General features: G+C 27.8%; 6 protein-coding genes across 8 annotated transcripts; 5 read left to right on the top strand and 1 right to left on the bottom strand.

Moving 5' to 3' along the window:
- Positions 1 to 45: 45 nt before the first annotated feature.
- Positions 46 to 2,955, top strand: Pdss2 (Decaprenyl diphosphate synthase subunit 2). 2 transcript variants are annotated; one of them, XM_083048377.1, is made up of 7 exons: positions 46 to 355; positions 921 to 1,281; positions 1,347 to 1,472; positions 1,589 to 1,796; positions 2,005 to 2,277; positions 2,394 to 2,549; positions 2,649 to 2,955. In XM_083048377.1, the coding sequence occupies exons 2-7, from the start codon at positions 953 to 955 to the stop codon at positions 2,802 to 2,804; spliced, it is 1,248 nt and encodes a 415-aa protein (XP_082904503.1). In that variant the 5' UTR covers positions 46 to 355; positions 921 to 952; the 3' UTR covers positions 2,805 to 2,955. The 2 variants fall into 2 exon arrangements, with proteins under 2 accessions (XP_082904503.1, XP_082904504.1); XM_083048378.1 differs by lacking the exon at positions 46 to 355 and adding an exon at positions 389 to 695.
- A 1,216-nt stretch (positions 2,956 to 4,171) lies between these two features.
- On the top strand, positions 4,172 to 6,591 carry LOC145942001 (nudC domain-containing protein 1). The gene is made up of 4 exons (XM_083048452.1): positions 4,172 to 4,368; positions 4,482 to 5,466; positions 5,720 to 6,087; positions 6,172 to 6,591. The coding sequence occupies exons 1-4, from the start codon at positions 4,254 to 4,256 to the stop codon at positions 6,369 to 6,371; spliced, it is 1,668 nt and encodes a 555-aa protein (XP_082904578.1). The 5' UTR covers positions 4,172 to 4,253; the 3' UTR covers positions 6,372 to 6,591.
- Positions 6,592 to 7,329: 738 nt separating this feature from the next.
- LOC145941525 (allergen Tha p 1-like) lies at positions 7,330 to 8,563 on the top strand. Of its 2 annotated transcripts, none has more exons than XM_083047637.1 (3): positions 7,330 to 7,431; positions 7,785 to 8,014; positions 8,289 to 8,563. In XM_083047637.1, exons 2-3 carry the CDS (start codon positions 7,828 to 7,830, stop codon positions 8,477 to 8,479), a joined length of 378 nt encoding a protein of 125 aa, XP_082903763.1. In that variant the 5' UTR covers positions 7,330 to 7,431; positions 7,785 to 7,827; the 3' UTR covers positions 8,480 to 8,563. The 2 variants fall into 2 exon arrangements, with proteins under 2 accessions (XP_082903763.1, XP_082903764.1); XM_083047638.1 differs by having other exon boundaries at positions 7,330 to 7,436.
- Positions 8,544 to 12,539, bottom strand: LOC145941526 (ejaculatory bulb-specific protein 3-like). The gene is made up of 3 exons (XM_083047639.1): positions 12,418 to 12,539; positions 9,453 to 9,778; positions 8,544 to 8,933 (listed from the first exon to the last, which is right to left on the bottom strand). The coding sequence occupies exons 2-3, from the start codon at positions 9,658 to 9,660 to the stop codon at positions 8,773 to 8,775; spliced, it is 369 nt and encodes a 122-aa protein (XP_082903765.1). The 5' UTR covers positions 9,661 to 9,778; positions 12,418 to 12,539; the 3' UTR covers positions 8,544 to 8,772.
- Positions 11,118 to 12,796, top strand: Polr3f (RNA polymerase III subunit F). The gene is made up of 4 exons (XM_083047633.1): positions 11,118 to 11,406; positions 11,677 to 12,298; positions 12,377 to 12,538; positions 12,623 to 12,796. Exons 1-4 carry the CDS (start codon positions 11,333 to 11,335, stop codon positions 12,695 to 12,697), a joined length of 933 nt encoding a protein of 310 aa, XP_082903759.1. The 5' UTR covers positions 11,118 to 11,332; the 3' UTR covers positions 12,698 to 12,796.
- A 270-nt stretch (positions 12,797 to 13,066) lies between these two features.
- LOC145941522 (GDP-D-glucose phosphorylase 1) lies at positions 13,067 to 14,656 on the top strand. The gene is made up of 5 exons (XM_083047632.1): positions 13,067 to 13,370; positions 13,474 to 13,754; positions 13,843 to 13,945; positions 14,027 to 14,336; positions 14,411 to 14,656. The coding sequence occupies exons 1-5, from the start codon at positions 13,164 to 13,166 to the stop codon at positions 14,530 to 14,532; spliced, it is 1,023 nt and encodes a 340-aa protein (XP_082903758.1). The 5' UTR covers positions 13,067 to 13,163; the 3' UTR covers positions 14,533 to 14,656.
- Positions 14,657 to 14,662: the final 6 nt, after the last annotated feature.

Here is a 14,662-nt window from a genome sequence, read left to right as displayed (position 1 = left end):
GCGCGCACCCCCACCACCTAGCCCCCACTCCGCGCCCCGAATTCCGATTCCGATGCGTTGCGCAGTTGTGCGACCGCCGCGACCGCGACCGCGACCGCGACTTGAAATTGGTGACGTTGTTCCGACTCCCAAGGATATATAAATCTGTGAATTTGACGTTACAAATGAAATCTTCGCTTCTTTTGTCCCGATTTCGAAGTGCAGCATTTGACATATGTTTCACAAGTGCATCAAATATCGACGTAGGAAGATATCTTTCCGAGCTCGATTTGAACGTCAAATTGTCAAATTATATACATGACATACAGCGTGTATCTGTTTCTATAATTTAATTTAATTCGCGTTCAGTTAATTGGTGAGTCTTCTAGCATAATAAAATTCAAAATATGTTAATTTCATTTACACGATGATTCTATGTTCCGTTATTTTATCTTTTATACATAAAAAAAAAATTTAGTTATTCACGCTCGAAAGAAATTATGATAAGAAATTCGAAGATATTTCATAAATATTAATTGAACGTTATGCTAAAGCAGAGGGAATAAGGATGACTTTTAAAAGTTAAAATATATATTTTGAATAGAAAAAATAATCTCACGAATATTATATGTGAGATTCAATTGTGTGAGAAAGTTTTCGAAAGTTAGGTCAGAAGAGAGAAAGAAAGTTTTGATGTGACACACTTATTCTATTAAGTATGTAGTTTCTCAGTTATACTATTTACATTCTAGTTTATACTGTGATCTTGATCAAGTTCTGTTCAATTTCGTTCTATTTTTAATTTACTTTTAACATCTTTCTCTTTTGATAAAAGTTTTATAATCCAACTGTGCCCTGTTAAAATAGTATTAAAATCCTGCATCATAATTTTGGGAACAATCATTGACTAAATAATATATTTTTATAAATGTCTATTATAGGAAACTAATAGTTCTTCAATAAAATAAAGACAATGTCTGCAAACACAACTATATTTAGAATTTGGAGAAGCACTCCTGTGTCTATATTTCTGCGGAAATCGGAGATTTTGCAATCCCAGAGAACAATTTGTACTTCGATGCAAAATAAGTTTTATTTTAATAATGTTAATCAAGCTGAAAACAAAGTGACAGCGAATCAGAAAACAGACTGGAATAAAACTATGTCGGAGGCAGAAAAGATTGTTGGATATCCAACATCTTTCTTAAGTTTAAGATGGCTATTGAGCGATGAAATTGCAAATGTTGCATTGCACTTGAGGAAATTGGTTGGATCTAATCATCCTTTATTGAAAACAGCTAAGTGAGTATCATGGCATAATGTTTTTTTTTAGAATAAAAATAATATTTATATTTTTCCAACAACAGAAACATTATTTATAATGGACGTAATACACACGCATTTGGCCTTATTGTGCTGTTAATCTCCAAAGCTGCCGGCCATTTGAATGCAAAGCCAATAGAAGAAGATAAAGCTGCAGGCGTATTACATAGGTATAATAATTTCAATACTGTTGATTATATAAACATACATACTCTTATAATATACATTACTATTATTTTTCACGAAAAAAAAAGAAATTAGTCTGAACTATGTAAACATATTTTAGTCAAAGAGCATTAGCTGAAATTATAGAGATGATACGCATTAGCAATTTGATACATAGAGGGCTGATAAATATAAATACAGATGAATCTCTATCTATGGAATCCTCAGAATTGAACAATATGACTGTTGGCAATAAAATAGCATTGTTATGTGGGGATTACTTACTTAGTAATAGTTGTGTTGAATTAGCATCTCTCAGGAATCAGGATGTAAGTATATATATATTTATTTTTTTTTGTATATAAGATTTTATATAGATTTTTATATAGATTGTTTAAGTGCATTAATTATAAGAAAAAAAAGAGAAGAGGTGAGGAATAGGAAATGCAACTTTTTATTTTTTTATAATTTAAGATATATATACATATAGAGAGAGAGAGAGAGAGAGAGAGACCTAAAAAAATTATTTTTTTTTAGCTTGTGTTCTTAATATCATCTGCAGTAAAAGATTTATGTCAAGCAGAATTTGTAACATGCAGAGATAATCAAAATTTTCCCATACCATCAATACCATCCTATATAGAAAATCCTAAGGGTTACGCACTTGCAGAATGGACGCTTCTAAATGTTTATGGTGCTGGATCATTGCTCGGAAGAAGCTGTCAAGGCACATTGAAGTTAGCTGGACATAGCAAAGAAATTCAAGAGGAAGGTTATAAGTTTGGCAAACATCTAGCTTTAGCTTGGCAGGTAATATAATTTGAGAAAATATGCATTAAATGTTTGTGCATTTTTAAAATAATTTTGGAGGTTTTAAGTTTTGTTTTTTGATGATATAAAAATTCAATGCAATAATATTTTTATAGGCTTCCTTGGACTTGAGTTTATGCATCAATAAAGACAAAGAAATCTTGCATAATTTGTGCGCTGCTCCAATTATGTTTCATGTTGAACATGATCCATCAATTTTAATTGAGTTTGACAAGGGATTACAATCAGTTGAAAATGTCGACTATTTAAAGGTAAGATAAATATAATTTGAGTATAATCAAATTAAATTTGTGTTTCCTAAATTTATATTTAATGAACCAATAAATATATGAATAATGTTTTGTGTATAGGTACTTGAGATTGTTGCAGCTGGTCCAGGTATTGGATTAACTAAAGAACTCATAAAGGAACATTCACAAAAAGCTATGGAAGTCTTGAATGTGTTTAAAGAAAGCGATGCAAGAAAAGCCTTATCTAACATTATTGTTGCGATAGGTGATTTTTAATTATAAATGAACTTTTATTTTACGTTTATTTTAACGTTTATTTTATATGTACTAAACAAAGTTATATAAAGAAGAAGCTAGAGTTTATGAAGAGAATTTTTTATGAAGCAGAGATATTTTATTAAACTATTAAATATTAAAATTTATATTGAATCAGTTATATTAATATATAAATATAGAATAATTATAGATATATTTTTATATACAAATTAAATATTTTAATAAGAAAATGTTATCTTTTTATCAAAATTGTTTTGATATCTTTTATAATTTATATACAATATTTTTTAGACATATATAAATTATATTTAGATATATAGTTAAGATATATAAAGTTTTATACTGATCATATACTGTAAAAGTACTGATATTTAATAAAATTATTTTTTATATACATCGTGTTATTTGAAATGTGTGATTTAAATTAAGAAATCTTTAAATTATGGATGCACTTTGATGTCACAAAAAGTTGAAACATTTGATTGAAAAAGCAGAACAAAAAAATTTTTGCTTTTATCTTTTGATAGATGAATAAAGTGATTTAAAACTTTAGCGTTACACAATATACATCACATTTCCATATATATATATATATATATATATATATATTCATTATATATTTTATTATTACATATTCATTATATATGTATTTTGGCATACACAATACAAAATGTAAATATTTTATAGATTGTTGTCTAAAATTTATACATAACATTTTCTTTAATGGAGAAATTTTAAACAAAAAAGTTTCTTTTTTAAATCTTATTTATTGCTTTATTTAAATAAAGTATTAATTTATGATGTGTGTATGCGCTATAATGTAATAATGTGAAATATATATGTATATCTTATTATTTATACATATATATATTCACATAGAAGCACATATAGTCAGTGCCGTAACTAGGCAGGGGCAACAGGGGCACAGGCCCAGGGCCCAGAACGAAGAGGAGGCCTTGAAATAAAACTGAACAAAAAATTGTTCAAATATAATATTTGCAAATTTTAAATTTCTTATTTTATTTCTTGTATACACAAAAATTATTTATAAACAATTGTTATATCATTTTTGCTTTATTATTATTTTTCCCCCCAAAAAATTAAGGGGCTCAAAAATAAAACCTTGCCCAGGGCATATAAAAAGCTAGTTACGACATTGCATATAGTTATATTACAATATATATATATATATTGTATGTATATATTTATATAAATTTGCCATATTAATATTATTAATTTGCTTATATTATTTTTTGATCTGAAAATTGTGTAATGCAAGAATATCTTCACTAAGTAAAGAAGGAATATTTCTATCATAATATAAGTGATTGAAAACAGATGACACTATAATCGTGGCTATAAGATTTAGGTTATGTTTTCCTGTGAAAAGTTTATCCGTTTGACTTTTATATTGTATTATAAATTAATATTAACTATAAAATAAGAACTATGACAGAAATAATCGAATTACGTCCTAATAGAAGTTTGATGAACTCATGTTTCGAAAAGTATCAATTTTCTACCGATTCTGTGTCTATAATTTCTGAAATCAAGCTAAAAAATCGTATGTTAATTTATATTTTATAATCTATATTGTAAAGCATGATATATATATTTTATATACATCTTTTTATAAAAATACCAGATTTTTCTTTAATGAAAAAAATGAAATTTCAGATGTATACAGATTAGAACCAAATCATAATCAAGAATCCTGGCTAGAAGCAAGACTATTTGCATTCCACAATCATTTATTTAAAAATGTGTATGACATGTCATGTTGGTTTATTGATAAAGATTGGATTGTTTGGCGTTTAGATAAGGACGATTCTTTGGATCAAATGTATAAATTAAATACTGCAGACACAGACCTGTCGAAATTAATATACAATCCATCAATTGGATTCACTTTGAATAAAATTTCAGTCATTTCTGATGGCGGAGAAAAACTAGAGATATTAGTAGGAAATACAGAACAGAATATGAAAGTCTTTTCACTGGGTCCTATAGAACCTGGAGTTATCATGAATGTGCAATATATAGAAGAAAGCTTGAAGATTATTGTAACTATGTGCACTATTGTTTCACAAAATGATGAAAAGAAATATACACAGCTCACTCTGTTATCATATGCCTTGCAATACATAGAAAATGAGGTAAAGAATATTTATTTCTTAGATAAACAGCTACTAAAAGTACAAGGCACTGTGGATTACGTCTATGTGGAAAAAAATGGTAATTATTTGCACTCCATTTGTCAAAATAATATTGATTTCGAGAAAAAAGCTGCAGAAGAATCTGAAAGTAAAATAAAACAGTCAAATATTGATTTGCAAATAAAGACTCCAAAGTATTATTGGTCACAAGATGAAAATTCGCTTACTGTTTGGATTAAAATATCTAAACGACATATTGATAAACAACCTAAAATACAAGTCAAGCTATTAGAATTATCTGTTGTAATAGAAAATGAAGTATTAATACAAGGAGAGTGTCAACATAGATTAGAGGAGAATATGGCAACTTGGAGGCAGAAAGACGACACGTTGCAAATCGATTTAAGTAAATATGAAAATGGATTGATGTGGAGTGAATTAATCAAAGGTGATACAGGAGGTGAATGTTTACCCAATGATACTCTTGCTGCAGAAATTCATGAAAGGTATTTTTTATAATTATATTTTATATTATTGTTATACATTTTCAGTAATATTAATGTTATATTTGATATTTTGTATCTCTTATAATCATATAATTCTCTCATTTCAATTTTTCAAAATAAAAGTATATATGTATGTCACAATATAATATAATAATACAATACAATGAAAAAAATGTATTATTACAATGCAATGTAATAATACAATAATATATGTATATCATTGTAATAATATGTAATATCATTTTATTTATAGACTCGCACACTTGTGTACAGATCAGAACAGCAGTGTTGGAGGAGATCAACCTTGTATAGGGTTTAATTCTGAACAATTAGAAGAGTGCGATGTAGAAGGAAAGGATAACTTTTTGCAAAGGATTAATCTTTCTATGCAGACAACCACGCATCTAGCTAGATTGGGAAGCAATAATCATGTGCTCTTCACATGCAAAAGGAAATATGGGCAAGCTGTATGTCTGAGACATGATCACGATGCTTGCGTTTGGATAATAGATGATGTGGACGATGATGCTCAATGGGATATAAGACATACTCACAGTTTTCCTAGATTTGGCTATGTTGAAGCTAGTAAAACTAATAAAAAATTTTGTGTATCTCCGACTGGTAATTAAAATAAAATCTTTATATATACATATATATATCCGTAATTAAAAATATTAATATACATATACTTTTGTTCCTTTATAGATGGTTCGTATATAGCTATAATAGAACATCCAAGACATGTATTTTTGTACGAAAAACCTGACGATGCAGCAAAGACAGCCAAGCAAAGAATTGTGGACCTAAATTGTGAAAGTTCTCCTATTATGGGTGCTGTTGCTACAAAAAAATATTTATTTGTACTTTCGAAAGATAAATTATATCGTTTACAGATCCATTTATAATAATTAAACTGCAGTTATTATTAAAATAAATAATTGCAAATGTTTTTTAAATATTATGTTTTTATAAATAATACATATAGTATTACTATACTATATTCACACACACATATATTTGAATAAGATAGATAAAATAACAGCATGGTGTAGCCAATTAAATTTGCTATCTCACCTCTATTTGTAAATATCTCTTTTATTAGAAATGACATTTTATATTTTGCTCAATTATTTTCCACAAATATGGAGTAACAAAAATACAAAAATTAAAATTAAAATTTGTTATTTCTTTCCTTTACATGTGTTAATTCTAATTTAATAAATATTTGATATTTAATCCTGGTTAAAATATATTGCACATTTTAAATTTATTTTTATATTGTGACAATTTTTACTATTTTTTATTTAAGATACATATGTATAAAGATATAAGATGTGTGTGTGTGTGTGTGTGTGTGTGTGTAAAAATGCTATAAATTTATCAATTAATTATTTTAAATTCCACGACCCTCTTTTTACAAGTATATATTTATTTGAAATTATACAAACTCAAAAGATTGAAAATAAATTATAAAATTATTATTAAAACATAGATATCAATCTGAAATCAGAGATCATATATAAGGAACACTATAAATATATGCGTAGAGTTATAAGGAACACCATAAATATATGCGTAGAGTTCATTCTGAAAATATTAAAATTGCATATCGTCACGTTTTATTTCGTATTTAACATCCTATACGTGACATGATAAATAAATTGATTCCGCGTTTTTTGCAGATTGCGCATAATTCAACATACATATATATATATATATATATTATATATGTATCTGTATTAAGTTGTATACGTAAAAGTTCACGTTTTGTTGCTAATTATTGAATTAAACCAGATAGAATAACGATAATAAATATGTATGAAAAAACTTGATAAAAGGCCTCTCTTTTTGTTGAAAGTCCAATACGTTCATATACGCTGATCATATCTTATTCTTAAAAATTAAAATTGTGCTTAGTTACGTGAGAATACTGAACTCCGGCCGTCAATTAAAAAAAAACCTTAGGTGAGGTAATATATGATGAATTGTATTATTCTTTTTTCTATCTTAGAAAAATCTCTTTTGTGTATTTGAATGAAATATTGAATTTAAGCAATTCCTACTTATATTATTATAAATTTTTCAATTATGTTATAGCGTTATTATAAAATATTTGTGTAATAATGAGAAAATTGATCGTTTCATCATTATTTCAAAATCGATCAAAATAATATATATCTCATCATTTTATTCTATTTTTATTTGCGTTCTATCAAAAGCAAATTAACGAACATTTCTTCATTTGGAATAATTAAGAAAAGGTTTATGAAAGGATTAATTAAAGGATTAATCTTATTTCTCTGTTATAATTTACATAGAATAATAACAGATTGCTGTGAGAAAAAAAGGACCAGAAGAGAGATGAGACTCACGTTTGTATTGCTGTTCAGTTTCGTGTTTTCTGGACTCGTTTTAGGGATGGAAAAGTCGGATATATATGATAATGTGGACATAGATGCAATTCTTAGTAGCGATCGTCTTCTAAATCAATATATGGATTGCGTTCTTGATAGAGGTTCCTGCACCGCTGATGCACGCAGCCTTAAACGTAAGTGCATTTTATTTCAATACTTTATTTCAATACTTTATTGAGGTAATTCTGCAACAGAGCTGTATTTTTCTTAAACAAAAAAATGGGAAAATCGCATGTTTAAGTGAGAAAAGAATAAGGTATATAAGAAAGAAGAAAAATGGCAGCTCATATTTAAAATAATATATATATATATATATATATATATATATATATATATATATATATATATGTATATAATGCAACACGTATACATTACAAGTTATTTTTTTTATGAAATTTATTCATGTAGGTGCGCTTCCAGAAGCAGTAGCTACAATTTGCGAAAAATGCAATTTAAAGCAAAGAAAAGCAGCAAGAAAAATAGGCAATCATTTGAAAGATCGTAGACCAGAGCTCTGGGCGGTTTTTCTTGAAAAATACGATCCTAACAAAGAGTATATTGAAAAGTTCGAACAATTTCTAGCACAAGTAGAAGAATAATGTTTGCTTTATTTTAGTTTTTTCAATATATGTTTATATATATATATATATATATATATACATATATATATGTGTGTGTGTATGTTTTACATGTGTATCTATGTAACGCATAAGTGTATTAATAAATACATATTGTAAACTTTTTATTTTTGTTTATTTTCGCCTAATAAAAGTTCCGATTCGCCAATAATAATAAGTTTCTCACGGCATATAATCAAGCTTATCAAAAAATAAATCATTGCAATTTAATTAGGTCCAGATTATCATGGTATATATATTATATAACTATATAATTATGCATTTTTGTTTCGTAAGTCTTCAAGTACAAATTGCACTACACGACTCCAAGACTCAGGATCATTTTTTGTAAACCATGCAGTAATCGCATCAAAGAAATATACTTGTTTTTCCGTGCATTTTTTACATCTTGTAATATATGCTTCCGGAAAAGTATCTAAAAAAACAAAATTAAAGTAATAAATAACAAATAAATATTATTACAAGTTTAAAGCAATATGATGAGATATATAATATTATTATTTCATTTATTTCCTAAAAATATTACTTCATAAATTTTGACGAGATACATATATATATATATATATATATATACGCACGCGTTAAGATAATAAATTAATTTTTATAAACAAATAGTTTCTTTAACAAAATTAATATATTATTATATTAGAGGTCGGAGCAAAAATTCTTGCCGATGCCTGTATACATGCGTTAATATAATTTTATGAGAAAAATGGTTTTGATTAAAAAAAGAAAAAATGGTTTTGAAGATGAAAAAAAGTCGTAAGAAATAATAGGAAATACTTTGATTAATTTATGTTGTATATATTTTTTTATTTCTATAAAAAAAAATGGCAAAAAAATCGGCAAGAATTTATGCACCGACCCGCGTAGACATGTTTTTGACCATTATTTTAAATTAAAAAAAAAACAAGAAAAAGGAAAGATTAAATACCTTTTAAGAAGCGTTCAGATCCTGTACGACAAGGAGAAGTGCCCAATATACATTGAACATATTGATTTCTCAAGCGAGAATTAGCCAATACTGCATCGACATTGACATTATCATACTTGTTCGAATATTTTTCATCAGTTGCATGCGCAATCAATACGATGCATGTTACGGTGAAATAGATAAATGTGCAAATGGCTAATTTAGTCATTTTAGGAAAAAAAATTATATAATATGGATCGTTCTCCAATAAGTATTTCGACAAAACTGAACGCTATAACGTATTCGGTTGCTCGTATTTATAGACGACGAGAACGATGAGAGGCTTCCTTAAACAAAGAAGATGTCATGGCCGTATGATGACTGCGATTATCATATCATGTATAAAAAAAGAAGGCAAACTAGAATTGATTTCGACAAGGTTGATAACTGGTTTGTCAAGAATTCTGAATATGTTAAGTATTAATCAGGGACATTAAGAAGAAGACAAAAAATGAATAATAAAGTTTTCTGAACAAATAAGTTTCTGAAACGTGAATGATCTCTGTTACAAAGATATATCACTCGTTTCGTTTCCAATAAAATTTTGCATCTATTTTCGAATAAATTATATTGCGCGCATAATAATAGATAAAAAAATATTTGCGTATATTATTTGGTTAAAAACTTATTTTTATGCAAAAAATATTGCTGCACAATACATGTTCCTAATATATATATAAAATAGAAACATGCAATGTATTGTGCAGCAATATTTTTTGTATAATAAAAATAAGTTTTTAACAAAATAAAATACGCAAATATTGTTTTATATCCTCTTTCCTTCTTTCTATATAGTGTGACATGTTTTTCTCTCTCTTTATGTAAAAAAATTATTATCAAAAGAAAAAAAAGGTATGCAAATACTTATATGTATTAACAATATAAATGTGCAATTATTTTGCAAAATACTAAAAACGATTGTGGAATAATTTAGAGATTAAAAATCTTGTTACATTTTGCTCATAAAGATGCATGATAAGATATTATATATATATATAATAATTAACAATTATATATAATAGTATATATAATTTAATAATTTTTAAAAATTTCTGAGTATTATTGTGTATGACAGCTGTCATATCTTATATTTTCCAATATTTTCTTATATCATATGTGAAACTGGACGGCAATATGCAAGTAGACATGAGCTGCGTTTGTTTTAACGCTTTCAGGATTATAAATATCATTGGCCGCGTTCAGCAGAAAAAGCAGCTTTGCAACTGTTGTAAAATTCGTGAATCTGATTGGTGTATTCTCTTATAAGTTCAGCTAAGATGAAGAGAATACACCAATTAGATTCACGAATTTTACAACAGTTGAAAGCTGCTTTTTCTGCTGAACGCGGCCATTCTATCTTCGTTTCACATCGAATATCAAACGAAGAGAGCGATGATGCATTCAGTGTCAAAACGCAGTTCATGGGCGGCAACTTTGCCAGGTTTCAAAAAGCAATGGTGGTGACATCTAATGATGACATTTAATTCTAATTTAACTTTAACCCTACCTTTCGTCGGTAACTTAACCTAAAGGCCATTGCACGTACAAAAATTTTAAGGCCAGGGACTCGATTCTTGAATTCATTCGCAAGAGAAACGTATACGCAAATTCGGCTCTTACAGAAAAGTTGCAAGTTGATTGGCTATCGCATGGCTTTTAGCCAATCAACTTGCAACTTTTCTGTAAGAGCCGAATTTGCGCATACGTTTCTCTTGCGAATGAATTCAAGAATCGAGCCCCAGAGCACAGATTTCACAAAGATTTTGCATACATGTGATATATCCACATGGTGTATAATACATTAAACATAAAAAAGGATAAGCATTATTATTTTATTTACGATGGAAGCGGAAGGCAGCAGTTTACAAGAACGAAATATCATGAATCTCGATGGGTTGGAAACAATTGAGCAAAGGTATGAAAGAATACAATATAATTTTAATTTCTGTTATAAACTTGAATATCATAAAATATGTGAAACATGTCAACAGTCAAATATAAAGTTAATACATTAAATTATTTCCTCTTTTATATAATTATGTCAATAGTATTGAAATTATATAAAAGATTATAATTAACAATAAAGCAATTGGATTGTCATTGATTTAATTTTATCATATGTTTATTATAAAATCTTGTTTCTCTTTTATTATCTATCCTAATATCATACTCTGCATTTTTATAGAATAATTGCTCTGGCACAAGCAAGCGGATCCAAAGGTATTTCTGACAAAGACTTGGCTATTGAGCTGCCTGAGCTACAGTCAGATCAACGAGCTGAAATTATAAATAAGCTTTTACAGCAAGGATACTTTGATCTTTATAGACAACTAGGATCACTATCGCTGTCCTATCGCTTGAAAGATGCAACAAAAATTGTTAAGGGTGCTGATAATGAAGAGAAGATAGTATATAGATTTATTGAGGAAGCAGGGAATAAAGGAATATGGATTAGAGACATAAGATCTAAATCTAATCTGGTGCATACTCAATTAAAAAAGATTTTGAAAAGCTTGGAAACCAAGAAGTTAATTAAAGTTGTTAAATCTGTAGCAGCAAGTAAGAAGAAAGTGTATATGCTGTACAATTTAGAACCTGATGAATCAGTAACAGGCGGTGCATGGTATCAAGATCAAGATTTTGAAACAGAATTCGTTGATGTATTGAATCAACAATGTTATCGATTTTTGGAACAAAAGAGAGAAAAAACAAAAACTTGTAACAACGGACCTATCGATGCGAGAAACAAGACATTTGCTTCATCTAAAGATGTATGGAAATTTATTTCAGATTTAGGAGTTAGCAAGGTAATATTTTTAATGTATCAAAACATATTTTCTGTTTAAATTTTTTTGCTAAAGCTAAAATTACTAATATGTTTATAGGTGACATTATCTGTAACAAATATGGAAATGATATTAAATACCTTAGTTTACGATGGTAAGGTTGAACGGATACTTGCGGGAGATGGAAGTAATTTATATAGAGCAATCCAGCCTTTAGTTACTTCGCCTGGATTGATTAGAACTCCTTGTGGCCTGTGTCCAGTAAGATGCATATTATAAATATATTGCGTTTATATTCATCAAAGGTTTAAGCACTTCTTCTTAGTTCATGCTCTTCTTTTACAGGTGAGGAAACAATGCTTTGATGATGGGCCTGTTACACCTGTAAAGTGTCAATACATCAGAGATTGGCTAGAATAGAATTATTTCCAAAATTAAATAATTTCATCTTATGTACATTAGATAAATGTGTCATATGAATGATGAATGTTTTGATTTAATAAAATTATATAAAATAAATTTGTAATGTTATATCTTTTTCATTATTTATAAAAAAAGATGTTTCAATATAATAACAATAATAATAAATGTTTATTTTATAAAGTTATTTTGAAAGTGGAGCAAAGAGACTTTCTTGGACAAGTTCCTCAATATTTCAGGCTGATATACATTCATACGGCAAAATGTTGGACAACTGGCTATGTAGAACTTCGAGACCCTATCAGAATTATAGAATTTCTTCATCCAACAGCCAATCGGTACATTCGATGCGTCATACGAATATAATATCAGTGTACAACCTGACTTACTATTGAAAATGAGTTGATGTTTACATTTTTATAGTTTGCATGTTATATTTAATATAAATCACGTGATTATATGCAATATGCTTTCACATAAACAAATTCCTACATTTTCTTACGATGCAAAAGATTTTAATTTTGCCATTAAATTATATAAAGAAAAAGAGAGTCCATTTGATAATGTTTTGCAGCAAACATGGAAGCAAGCTGAAGAAATCAAAGCATTTCGATATACTTTAAATATAAGGAGCAGTAAATCATTGAAAGGAAGATACAGATTTTTGGCACAGGTACATACATTGATGTGTACAAGAAGAATAGTTTCATCTAATGTACAATACAATTGATACTTCATCTAATGTGCGATACAATTGATACAATTTATAATTTTAGTTAAATCCAGACAGAGGTCAATATAGACGTACACCAGAATCGATTACATCTATGCTACAATCTTTTAACTCCACAGGTTTTAATTTCACTAAATTAACACAACAAGAAATATTATTTGACATCGGCAATGGTGACACAAATGATATAGTTGCAATTAACGACAGTCCTTTGGAACAGGGTCATTGTTTAGTTCTTACGGAACGCTTAAAATGTTTACCACAAGTTATGACAGAGTACAATCTTCGCAAAGTGATAGAATTATGTCTTTTAAGCAATTCATGGTAATCATTAATAATCGTATTGTCAAAAACATTTGTCAAAATGTGACATAACAGATGTTATTTTTTTTCTCTTTCTTTTCCATTCTAGGTCTTTGAGGACTACTTTCAATAGCTTGTGCGCTCATGCATCTGTTAATCATTTACACTGGCATTTGTACTATTTGAAATACGAAATGCTTCTTGAATACATTGTAGGTAATATATTTGACAATTGTCTGCTTATTAAAAAAACTTTGCAATACATTACAGACATCTATTTTGTTTGTTGTTAGGATATTTATCATTATACGTCTGGTGTACACTTATTGATAAATTATCCAGCAAAAGGATTCTGCCTCAAATTGTCTAGTTTTAAAAGTATCCAGGATTTTGTGTCTCAAACATTCCTTGTAGTGAATTATTTACAATTGCATCAAGTAGCGCACAATGTATACATTACGCGAGCAAAATCACGATCTAATGACGATTTGTATAACGATTTACGCATTTATATTTGGGCCAGAAAACCATCTTTTGATGTTAAAGATACAACTGCCTTTATACCTGCAGTATGTGAATTTTTTGGGCATTTTTCAATTAAGGGTAAGAATAATATCTATATTCAATATAATATTATTTCTGTTGGAATAATATTGACATATGTATATAATTTTTAGATGAAAATGTATACAATAATCTGACAGAAGATGAAGTAAGCAATATTCTTAATGATATTACGGACGAATATTTCTTATTAATAAAAGATGAGCTCAAATATTTTTTAGAGAAAAATAAATAGAGAAAGAAAATAAAAGCTATATTAAGAATTTACTAAATAATGGAATGATAATCATCAGTTTTTTTTGTATTACATTATATCATTATATAATCAATCTGTGTATTATATATTAAAATTAATCGAAATATAT

Source organism: Prenolepis imparis, unplaced genomic scaffold, assembly GCF_030444845.1.
Source record: "Prenolepis imparis isolate NDT839.2.m4 unplaced genomic scaffold, iyPreImpa1.0 SCAF_10, whole genome shotgun sequence".
In the NCBI taxonomy this organism is placed as follows: domain Eukaryota; kingdom Metazoa; phylum Arthropoda; class Insecta; order Hymenoptera; family Formicidae; genus Prenolepis; species Prenolepis imparis.
Note: the sequence above shows the minus strand (reverse complement) of the source record. Positions and strands in the feature narration are given on the sequence as shown.

Bases quoted from the DNA above. Each gene is read 5' to 3' on its own strand.
- LOC145941526 (XM_083047639.1), bottom strand. From the start codon at position 9,660: ATGACTAAATTAGCCATTTGCACATTTATCTATTTCACCGTAACATGC. The intron at 8,934-9,452 runs GTATTTAATCTT...TTGTTTTTTTAG, and splicing joins ATCTGAACGCTTCTTAAAAG to ATACTTTTCCGGAAGCATAT.
- LOC145942001 (XM_083048452.1), top strand. From the start codon at position 4,254: ATGACAGAAATAATCGAATTACGTCCTAATAGAAGTTTGATGAACTCA. The intron at 4,369-4,481 runs GTATGTTAATTT...ATGAAATTTCAG, and splicing joins TGAAATCAAGCTAAAAAATC to ATGTATACAGATTAGAACCA. The intron at 6,088-6,171 runs GTAATTAAAATA...GTTCCTTTATAG, and splicing joins ATTTTGTGTATCTCCGACTG to ATGGTTCGTATATAGCTATA.
- Polr3f (XM_083047633.1), top strand. From the start codon at position 11,333: ATGGAAGCGGAAGGCAGCAGTTTACAAGAACGAAATATCATGAATCTC. The intron at 11,407-11,676 runs GTATGAAAGAAT...GCATTTTTATAG, and splicing joins TTGGAAACAATTGAGCAAAG to AATAATTGCTCTGGCACAAG. The intron at 12,299-12,376 runs GTAATATTTTTA...ATATGTTTATAG, and splicing joins CAGATTTAGGAGTTAGCAAG to GTGACATTATCTGTAACAAA.
- LOC145941525 (XM_083047637.1), top strand. From the start codon at position 7,828: ATGAGACTCACGTTTGTATTGCTGTTCAGTTTCGTGTTTTCTGGACTC. The intron at 8,015-8,288 runs GTAAGTGCATTT...TTATTCATGTAG, and splicing joins TGATGCACGCAGCCTTAAAC to GTGCGCTTCCAGAAGCAGTA.
- Pdss2 (XM_083048377.1), top strand. From the start codon at position 953: ATGTCTGCAAACACAACTATATTTAGAATTTGGAGAAGCACTCCTGTG. The intron at 1,473-1,588 runs GTATAATAATTT...AACATATTTTAG, and splicing joins GCTGCAGGCGTATTACATAG to TCAAAGAGCATTAGCTGAAA. The intron at 2,550-2,648 runs GTAAGATAAATA...TTTTGTGTATAG, and splicing joins AAAATGTCGACTATTTAAAG to GTACTTGAGATTGTTGCAGC.
- LOC145941522 (XM_083047632.1), top strand. From the start codon at position 13,164: ATGCTTTCACATAAACAAATTCCTACATTTTCTTACGATGCAAAAGAT. The intron at 13,371-13,473 runs GTACATACATTG...TTATAATTTTAG, and splicing joins GATACAGATTTTTGGCACAG to TTAAATCCAGACAGAGGTCA. The intron at 13,946-14,026 runs GTAGGTAATATA...GTTTGTTGTTAG, and splicing joins AAATGCTTCTTGAATACATT to GATATTTATCATTATACGTC.